Source organism: Pleuronectes platessa, chromosome 21 (genome assembly GCF_947347685.1).
Source record: "Pleuronectes platessa chromosome 21, fPlePla1.1, whole genome shotgun sequence".
NCBI lineage: Eukaryota > Metazoa > Chordata > Actinopteri > Pleuronectiformes > Pleuronectidae > Pleuronectes > Pleuronectes platessa.
In genome coordinates this window covers 12,853,744-12,864,645 of record NC_070646.1, presented here as the reverse complement: position 1 = coordinate 12,864,645, position 10,902 = coordinate 12,853,744, and the positions used below count along the sequence as shown (strand labels likewise).

At 45.4% G+C, this 10,902-nt stretch overlaps 1 protein-coding gene across 1 annotated transcript; it reads left to right on the top strand.

The window, feature by feature from the left end:
• The first annotated feature begins 1,948 nt into the window (after positions 1 to 1,948).
• On the top strand, positions 1,949 to 9,989 carry csnk1e (casein kinase 1, epsilon). The gene is made up of 10 exons (XM_053413791.1): positions 1,949 to 2,024; positions 2,105 to 2,215; positions 3,195 to 3,343; positions 5,396 to 5,624; positions 5,749 to 5,919; positions 6,040 to 6,188; positions 6,278 to 6,479; positions 6,573 to 6,718; positions 8,162 to 8,227; positions 8,737 to 9,989. Exons 1-9 carry the CDS (start codon positions 1,949 to 1,951, stop codon positions 8,192 to 8,194), a joined length of 1,266 nt encoding a protein of 421 aa, XP_053269766.1. The 3' UTR covers positions 8,195 to 8,227; positions 8,737 to 9,989.
• Positions 9,990 to 10,902: the final 913 nt, after the last annotated feature.

Below are 10,902 nucleotides of genomic sequence, written 5' to 3'. Positions count from 1 at the left end.
CAGTGTAGATAATGGTCAGTCAGGTCTGTGCTTCCTGCTGGTTGCTCAGTGCACTTCATCCACGCCTGCAGAAACCAGAAGCAGCAGCAGCAGCGGCGCGGCGGCTTTAAGACGATCCGGGCATCTCTGCAAGCCTCCGGATGACATCATCGAAACTGTCAATGGTGTGAACTGAGCGAGAGATAGAGCTGGGTGGAGGTGTGTAAGAGGGAGAGAGAGAGAGGCGATCCGCCAGTGTAAAGAGAGAGAGAGAGAGAGCTGAATGTCTGGTTTTTCCTCGTTAGAAATCCGAAATCGTGACAGCGGAGAGTCGTAGAAAATCGCCGGGGTCGTGTCCGCTCGGATAATTCTACATATTCATCCTTTCTTTCTGGAGGAAGAGAGAGAGGGAGACGGGTCGTCTTTCTGTGGGACGCGGCAGCTGAGGTCACACATCCCCGAGGTTATTATGAGCCGCCCGGAGCCGCGCCGCCGCGTCGCTGTCCAGGGTCCTGAGTGAGGCGGAACCGGGCGAACCCACGGATCGGGACTGAACACCCGGTGAGGAGGAGGTGGCGGCGGGGCAGCGCGGGCCAGTCAAGGTGTCTGGGGGCTTGGTGCTGTGTGTGTGACGGTGTGTGTCTGTGTGGTGGGGTGGGTTCAGGTTACACAAACAGAGTCATATTGAGGTGCTTGTGTGTGCATGGGACGGTGGGGGCTCAGAATAAGGAGGGTGCGGTTATTTGCTGGTCAGTGAGGGTTTTGTTTTTTTTGCATTCATCAGCCCCCCCTCTCTTCCCTCCGCTCTCCCGTGTTAGCTGGAGCAGCTGCATGAAGTAGATCCTCTGTGAAAACATCACATCTTCCTGGGGTGTAAATGTGTGTGTGTCTGTGTGTCTGTGTGCATGTGTCTGTGTGTGTGTTTGTTGTTGCAGTCCTTCTGCAGCTCCCAGTTTTGTAACACTGACAGTAGCAGCAGCAGCAGCAGCAGCTCTGGAAGCTGAGACAGGGGAAACCTGAGGTAACAGGGGTTTGGTTCATGTGCAGCAGCGGCTTGGCTCTGCCTCATATTTCCCCCCACCTGCACGGTGCATGTGCATGTGGGTGAGGCGGGGGTGCATGTAGGTTCCAATGCAGTGCCAAAATAGAGAGGAACCTAAGTCAGCATTCAGCGCAATGCCAAACTGGCTTGTAGACGATTTAAGCCCTCGGTCATGTCCCTCTTGTTTCAGACAGACGAGGTCTGCAGGCTGAGGGAAACGTGACTCATTCGCTTTCTGTCAGGGGACTCCAGTCAGGAATGTGGGGGGTTTATGCAAATAGCTAGCACTGTATATGGGACCAGACTCATTTGAAGTTTGTGAGATGCTGATCCTGTCCCCATCAGCCCCCCGACCACCAGCAGCCGCCCTGCAGCTCAGAATAAATCATGTTATACAACTCCACACTCTTTCTCTTTGCTCTCACCTTCTTCCCCCAACCCCCTCGTGCACCTGAGTGGCCCACATCGTCTTCTGGGATATAGCAGGATTTATTGTGCGATGACCCTAACTCAACAGAAGCACTGTTCATTAGGACACACAGGCTGTTGCGTTACATCTCGGGCACTTTTGCTTCAACACGTGCATTCAGCCACTTCACGGCTGGACGTGAGCAACGCTTTCTCTTCCTAGTCCCAGTGAGGCAGCTCTCCGGCTGCACCATGTCACTGTTTTGGCTCAGTGACCTGCAGTGATTGCACTCTTTCACATCTCGTTGCCTGATTTTTGTTTTTCCAATTAGATTTTCTTCAAGGATACAGCCACTCTATAGGGCTCCGTCCAAAGTCTGCAGCTTTGCACCACAGTGTCCTTCGACTCTATTGATCAGCAGTGATTGATGACAGCTTCTCTCTCTTGTGTGTTTGTTTGTGTGTGTGTGTCTGCATGTGTGCGTTGACCCCTCCAGTGAGTTGAAACACTAAGAGGCCATGGAGTTGAGGGTGGGGAACAAGTACCGCCTCGGGAGGAAGATAGGAAGCGGATCCTTCGGAGATATTTACCTCGGTGAGTGTGTATGGTGTTTGTTTGTGTGATGAATCTCAGTTTGTTGCTGCTGCTGATGTGTTGGAACTTCCTCCCATCAGGTTCCAACATCGCTACTGGAGAGGAAGTGGCAATCAAACTGGAATGTGTGAAGACCAAACATCCACAGCTCCACATTGAGAGCAAGTTCTACAAGATGATGCAGGGCGGAGGTGAGGTGCACTAAAGAGTTTTTATTTAGAGGTTTGACAGGTTTACTACAGGGCACAGAGAGGAAGTGAGGAGGTTCAGCTGCTGGATGAGTTCAGAGGTATTTATAGCTGCTGATGGATGACAGTTGTTTAGGAGGCAGTTTAGGGCACGTGAGGTCGCTTCAGGAAAATGAGACACATCTTTGAAATTAAATCAAGAAATTTTAGGGTAGTTATGAGACTTTATTCATGCTCAGAATGGCTGTTGACTGTTGTTTTAGTGTCATAACATGGTAATCGTGGATTCAACAGATATCGGCCCAAGATCAACTTTATTGCTCTTTAGAGAGAATGTTACATGTTACAGCATCACTTTGACAGACAGAGAGGTGATAACATAAATAAAGCCTATATAAGATCAGATAAAATATTTATATATACAATTCATACATTATAGTAGCTTACACTAAGTAAAAAATCTGAAATCCAGTCGTATAAAATTGTATGAATGATAAATACAATCGCTTTTTTAGTGTTATACATAATCTATGTACAATGTATGCAACATGCAATTTATATATTAATAATCCTCAACTATCAACTGCTTATGCAATAGAAATGGAATCAAACTATATAAAATAACACTATATGTAGTAACTAAGTAATAAGTGTAACTATATAATGATAAAGCATTGTTGTAAACTGATTGTCACTTAAAACAAGGTCATATATATTCTTAGCTTTGCTATTACCACTAACCATTACCAAAATATTACCGAAATAATGTTTTCTATTAAACTAATAACACAAATGTAATATATAATCCTATTATACAACAAAACAGAGCAGCAAAGAAAGAAAAAGTTGGTTTAAAGTAACTTATACATTGTTTAAAATAGCGAAAATAATAACCAAATAAAGCTAAACATTTTTTTTTATACATGATAAATAATGATATAACTCGTCCTTGTGTCATGATGCAACCACCTCCTCCCAACAGTGGGAATCCCGTCCATTAAGTGGTGCGGAGCCGAAGGCGACTACAACGTCATGGTCATGGAGCTGCTCGGCCCGAGCCTGGAGGACCTGTTCAACTTCTGCTCCCGCAAGTTCAGTCTGAAGACAGTGCTGCTGCTGGCCGACCAGATGGTGAGGCAAACTGTCAGAAGGCAGTCCACACACACACACAAACACACACACACACACACACACACACACAGGAGAAACTCAAAAACAATACTCAATACAGATCTAATTTAGTCTTTATGAAGGGGTTCCTCAAAGTAGAAACAGCATTATAGATCCTTTAAAAGGCACAAATTAAATCCAGCAATTCCAAATATACAGCTGACTACATTTTCACCGTTGTTTGCACACAATGCAAGTCATCCTCTGAATGGGAATTTACAGCTTTCAATAAAAGCACATCCCTATTTGTAGACTAGAGCTAAATGAATTTGAAACCATAGAATAATTTGCATCTAAACTCCCAAAGCTTGTTTCCTGGCTCCAGACAAAGCTCATCCCCCCACCAGGTCCGTCCCTTCAGCTCTGCTCCGCCGTAAAAGTCAATTCCAATCTGGGACATGGAGGCTCGTGGAGGCGACTTAATCCTCGTCACATAGGTCAGCCTGTGGCGTCCTTTATGAGCGTTTCTTAATCCGTCATATGTCCTCCTATAGTCTGCAACTGGCACGTTTGTTCATTTTGTCCCATTTTCTCTTGGCTATTGTGACCTCGTTTCCTATCTCCTCCTCTCCTCTCCTCTCCTCTCCTCTCCTCCGACAGGCATAACCAGGATTTGAATTGTCTCATAATATAAAATGACCCTCATATATCTGCAGACAGGCTGACGGGAGTTATCGATCAATACCAATGACTCAACTATTATTTCAACAGGCGATGAGAACCGGGGCCTTTGAAACTGTCCCATAGTTTTGGATCAAACACTCGTGTAGAGTTGCAACCAGTACAGACCAGTAGAGGGAATTAAATACCCAAAAGAAATAACTGATCAAAGTCTTCACTCATTTGAAAACCTTACGTTGTCAAATATCAGGTCAGTCACTTTTCAAGTTTAACCCAAACTGGGTGTTTTTTTTTATATGAACATCACAATTGTATATACTATACAATGCTATACTGCACTACATTGCACTATACCATAAAATACTGTACTATACTACACCATACTACTTTATACTGCACCGCACTACACTGTAATGTACTACACCACACTACACCACACCACACCAGACTGCACTGCACCACACTGCACTGTACTACACAACACAACACCACACTACACTACACCACACTCCACCACACTACACTACACCACACCACACTGCACTACACCACACTATACTGCACTTCACTACACTGCAATGTACTACACCACACTACACTACCATACACTACACTACACTACACACTACACCACACTTCACTACGCCACACCACACTACACTACACCACACTCCACTACACCACAGTACACTACAACACACCACACCACACCACACCACGCTACACTACACCACACCACACCAAACTACACCACACACCACACCAAACCACACCAAACTACACCACACACCACACACCACACACCACACCACACCTCACTACACCAAACCACACCACATCACACCACACAAAGTTAAAAAGCCCAAAGTCTGCAGTAAGTGGAGCTTCTCTCCTCCACAGAAAACACTGAAACACCTTGTCTGTAGCTGTCACGTGACATCACAGTCCCCACATTTGCGTTATGCACGCTCAGCGGCCAGCCGGGTAAAACAAGAGCCGAGGCCAACATTTCCTACATGCACTGAAGCGGTTGACCACTCACAACTGAGTGGGCCAGCTGGCCAATCAGAGCAGGGTAGGCTTTATCAGGAGGCGGGCCTTAAAGGTACAAGAGCTAAGACCAAGAGTTTATCTTTCATATCTGCCAGCTGTGAGGCCGCCATTTTTTAGGAAAGTGCTGGTGTATGTGGGATGGCTCAAGCCAGATTTAAGTCTCTGTTAGGTGGACGTTCACAGCAAAGCACCCTGTCCTGGAACGACCCAACGGCTGAATAATAGTATTTTCTTATGAATTGCATACGTATATGGCATTTCCTGTGAGGTACAACATGCAGGACCACCAATACTCTTCTTTATCCAAACTAAAGCCTTTCCCTTGTCTCACTGCTGCAGATCAGTAGGATTGAATACATCCACTCCAAGAACTTCATCCACAGAGACGTGAAGCCCGATAACTTCCTGATGGGGCTCGGCAAGAAGGGTAACCTTGTCTACATCATCGACTTCGGCTTGGCCAAGAAGTACCGCGACGCCCGAACGCACCAACACATCCCCTACCGCGAGAACAAGAACCTCACCGGCACCGCCCGCTACGCCTCCATCAACACCCACTTGGGCATTGGTAAGACGGCCCACACAGAGGTTGACCCAGATGATCTCTTGTTCCCTTCTCTCTTTCTTTCTCCTTTTACTTGTTGTTTTGGTCATATCATTATCTCCTCTCTGTTCTGTCCTTTCGTCCACAGAGCAGTCGAGACGAGATGACCTGGAGTCTCTGGGCTACGTTCTCATGTATTTCAACCTGGGCTCTCTGCCCTGGCAGGGGCTCAAGGCTGCCACCAAGAGGCAGAAGTATGAGCGCATCAGCGAGAAGAAAATGTCCACCCCCATTGAGGTGCTCTGCAAGGGATACCCCTGTGAGTCAAGAGTTTGACAACAGTAGGATCTAATACAGAAAACATATTCTTTCTGGTAGGCTCGACAGCTCACCTGTCTTTGCTTAAAATCCACTTATCGCTCTCTCCCATGTTTCCCAGCTGAGTTCTCAACTTACCTGAATCTGTGCCGCTCCCTGCGATTCGACGACAAGCCAGACTACTCCTACCTGAGGCAGCTCTTCAGGAACCTCTTCCACCGACAGGGCTTCTCCTACGACTACGTCTTTGACTGGAACATGCTGAAGTTTGTGAGTGTCCTGCTTTCGCAAAGCGATTCTAACTTGGATGTTAAAATCTTTCCCTCCTTTCACATCTCGACCGCTTCTCTGTGTTTCAGGGGGCCAGCCGGACTGCAGAGGATGGAGAGAGGGAGAGGAGGGAGGGAAAAGAGGGGGAGGAGCGAGCAGGAGGAGGCCAGAGAGGAGCTGGAGGGCGAGCTCTGCCATCTGGTCCGAACCCGTCGGCGGCGAACAGGGTCCGGAACGAGACAGACGCTGCTGCTCCGTCCAATCCGGCGACGCGTGTCGTGCAGCAGTCTGGTCAGCACGGCGTTTGGTGTCAGAAGTTTGGACGTGACTGTGAAAAACTGGATCACGTTTTTACGTCAAGTGTCTGTCTTCATATGTGCGCAGGTAACCGCTCGCCTCAGGCGGGGAGAGCAGAACGAGCCGAGCGAGAGAGGAAGGTGGCCATGAGGCTCCACCGCGGGGCCCCGGCCAACGTCTCCTCCTCTGACCTCACTGCACGCCTCGACCAATCACGCATCACTGCATCGCAGGTAGGAAAAGACTGTCACCTGACAGGTTCTGTGAGACGTCGCTGTATGATGAGTTGGGGCCTTACATGTGCATTAGGAAATATATTCAAATCAAACTGTGGCATCAACACACCCTCATAAAACACTCTGCAGGCAAACACTCCTCATTAAACACACACAAATGTGTCCTGAATGCATCCTGAGATCTGATCACATTCAGAGGTGATCTAAGGTGCATGTGACACAAAAGGAATGGTCGCCTACTCAACTGATGTCATCTGACCTGCTACAGTTTCACAATGAATCAAATGTCTTTTACTGCTTCTCAGTGTCTATACATTGATTTGTTTGTGGACAACAACACAATATCAACACTGTCAACTACATAATGATTCCAATTTTTTTCAATTGGGTAGACTCTTTCTTCACGCAGCTCATTGATTCATTCAGCCCCTCCTGTCTCCATTCTCTCACTCTTTTTCTCTATCTCTCACTCACGCTGACACAAAGACACACATCTGTAAAGTCAGACTATGTGAACACAACAAATGCTTGTTTATTTTTAAATCCAGCCGTGAAGTGAGATGTGGTCACAGGAGACACATTCAGGATGCGTTTTAATGTCCGGAGGTGAAAAGATCTCTCAGGACAGGTCCGAACCGGGAAAGGCGGTGGACTAGTGGCAGAAACTTGGACTGTGGGCAGAAAAGGTCTCTGGTTCGTCTCTGGTTCGACTCCACGGAGAAACAACAAAAAGACGAACCTGGATTGATCTGTCCAAAAATCCAAGAGGATTCTCCCTACCCTGTCTAGTGCCCCTGAGCAAGGCACCTTACTCCCCCAACATCTGCTCCTCGGGCGCTGTACATGGTTGCTCACTGCATCTGTGTGTCCTGCACCAGATGGGTTAAAAGCAGAGGTAGAAAATGAAGCCAAAACCTCTTGATCGCCATCTGGTGGCTAGCTGAAGTATTGGTCATAACTACTGCCTCCTCCATGTTAGTTGATGGGACATTTGGCTAGCTCTATTCACACTGGTGCATGTTTAAGTGTTTGTGTTTCCAGTCACTTTGGTTTTAGTTTATAAGTGCCAGCTGAGACACATATTGGCATGACCTCACTACCATGCCCCCCCCCCCCCTTTATCCTCTTTACATACAGTCTATGGTCCAAACCTTTAATCGCTTGCTATGCTTTCGTTTCTTTGTGGGTCTACGTGTCCCCCTTACATGATTTTTAGCAAATGTAGCAATAACTTTGTTGATTGGAAAACCTCTGTGAGACTCGACAAATCACAAAAGCCACGTTCTGTCCACAAAGAACTGAAGTCAGGTCAGGTAAATGCTATGGGTGTGCACATGGCCAAGTTTAGATAAGTTAAATACATGGTGTTCTTCAGGTGTTTGCCTGTCGTCTCTCTTTGTGCTGCTTCAAGCTTCTCATCTTTCTCTCCATACTCCATAGGTCAGTGTGCCATTTGAACATCTGGCAAAGTGAGTTCATCCTGGCTGGTCTGCAGGTCAGCGGCAGGTATGGACACGCATGAGACACACACACACACACACACACACACACACACATACACACACACAAACAAAGAGAGAGATAGAACATGCCTCAACAGCTATCCAAGTCTTTTGTCTTCAATGACCCCGGGCTAGAGAGAAACATTTGATATTCAGCTAAGTAGTTAGCAGAATATCAAAGTCAGCTTTAGCAACAATAAGATAAGAAATAAAGATGAGGTGTTGCTTTAAAATAACTGAAAAAAAAGAGATGTGTGTTGTGTTGTGATTTGAACAATAGAGGTGGCAGAGAGGAACCTAACAAATGTACATTTTCGTTCCACAAAATAACTCCACGATATCTATTAGAAAATTGACCACGGAATGTTTCATACAAAGATCGATGAAGATTCTAAGATTATTTTGAACTGTTTACAAATGTACAGATAAGAAAAATGTTGGCAGCTGCAATTTCTCCTTCAGTTTACTGAAAAACTAACTTTTCTCTCCCTTGTTTTCTCGCTTGTGCTCCAGCAGCTGCAGGGTATCAAATGTACCCCTTACTTTTCAAACGGATGAATGAAACATGAATGAGTGGAGGAGCAAGAGGAGGAGGAGGCGTTACAGGGACGAGGACGACCCGTGTGTGTGTCAGTGCTGTTTGAGCGTGCCAGCAATACGCTGACATGACGATGACTCTTGGCTGGAACTGCTTCTTTGTGGTGCGGCTGGAGGAAAAGACGGGATGAAACCACACACAGGTCCCCCCTCTTCTTCACTCACATTCACCTGCCCATCGACTCAGAGGCTCAAACTGCAAAAACTAAAAAGAAACATCAAAGTGCACAAAACGGACAAAATTTCAAATATTCTGTGGTTTACATGAAAAAAATTGAAATCTACTATCAACCTGCTAATGTTTGAGAGCGACATCTGCTGCTTGCGGTGACTATTCTTGACTATTAATGAATATATACACAACTACGGAGAGGAAAACAAACATAAAGTGTATTTAGGCCTTTAAATGACAAGAGAATGCTTAAAACATGGACGCAGGAGAAGATGAGACGGAGGGGACAACTGAATCTGGAGCAAGGCTGCTTTTCGTCAGTGAATGTCGCTGTCTGTCTGTGTCTGTGTGTTATTGTCTTCAGTATTCATCTTCAGCTTTCCTTTAAAGAGTCGGAGTAAAGGAGGGACAGTTCAAAGCTTGTCTTAAAGGAGGCGAGACTGACGAGGAACAGATGATGTATGAATGTAGAAGAAAAAGAGCGAGAAGAGGAATAAGACGGCTTTGCGTTGAGGACAAGATGAAGGGAAAGTCTCCAGATTGTTTGATGTGACGAAGCCTCAGTTCTGCTTGTAACTCCGGGCGATGAGAAGACGTTGTTAGATCTTGGTGCCCAACATCTCTGGTGTTACATTTGTATTTTTCATTTTACGTTTGCATTTTTCTTGTTTTATAAAACCTGTAAAAATATGTAGATACCTTTTGGCAGAATGTGACAGATTGTGAAAAGATGAGGCTGGAGAGAAGAGTACTGTTTACCTCCTGAGAGCCCTGGAGCCAAGTGTGAAACAATTACCTTTGGAGTCCGCCACAAGTGTGTGTGGGTGTGTCTGTCTGTGTGTGTTTTGGTTTCCATTGTGGCAAGACAATGACAGTAAGGTTGTCGTTAACATTTTGGCCCAGACCTGTCAGGACGGACAGACGTCACCGAGGGGAAAAGGAGCTGACTGATGTCCTGTACATTTCTTTACCATGCTTCAACTTTATTACTATGATATTTGTGTATATTTTCTGAATCAATAAAAAAAAATATACACAGCCTATACAGACTTTTGATTGTATGTTTGACTTGATGGTAGCATATTTACTCATTCGTAGTTTTACTGCTGAATTCAGTTATTTTAATGCCTCCACCAAGGAGGTTATAGGTTTTGTTAGGTTTGGGTTGTTGTATTCAAGAATACAGAAAAAACAACTGAACAGATTTCCACAGAACTTGGTGGAAGGATGCGATATGGGTCAGAGAGCAATCCACTAAATTTGTATCCGGCTACGGATTGCAAGATATCAAAATTCTCGCCATTTTGCCATTTAATTCAAAGGGACTGTTTGGCCTTGGCGAAGGTATGTGCCATTACTTTTGTTGTACTTTTTATGATTTTTACTTGAGAAAGTTATCTAACTGTAACCCCATTGATTAAATGTTGAATTTGTCTTCTTTCCTGTTGTTCTTTAAACATAAAACATTTTTTTGAGATTTTAAGTTGTGTTGTGATTGGCTCCTCAGGGCCACAGCACCATGGTTTTTACATTGTGATGATACTACTTTGATGAGCAATGTGAATCCGTCTTCCACCACAGGTGACTGGAACACTTAAATGTCACCTATAGCCATGCTAATGTTAGTGTGTGCTTTTCCAGCCATGACAGGTCATGATGTCTGTTGTGTAAAAGATGTAAAGAGGAAGTAATTTTATATCAGATAAACAAAAGCCTTTGCATGAACTTACTTGTAGCACTCAATGTTGAAAAAGCTACTTATGAGTCAACACCACAGAGTGACTACATCAGTAAGAGGGGGGTGTAAACAACCTAACCCATAACTCTGTATAAGAGCAGTGTTAACCTTTACCCAGCAACGTCTCAGATGATCATGTGCTCTGAAGAGCAATGAAAAAGGATCAGGTGTC

Excerpts from the sequence above, each read along its gene's own strand:
- csnk1e (XM_053413791.1), top strand. The coding sequence starts at position 1,949 with ATGGAGTTGAGGGTGGGGAACAAGTACCGCCTCGGGAGGAAGATAGGA. Across the intron at positions 6,480-6,572 it reads GCGTGTCGTGCAGCAGTCTG|GTAACCGCTCGCCTCAGGCG; the intron begins GTCAGCACGGCG and ends ATATGTGCGCAG. Across the intron at positions 6,719-8,161 it reads CACGCATCACTGCATCGCAG|GTCAGTGTGCCATTTGAACA; the intron begins GTAGGAAAAGAC and ends CATACTCCATAG.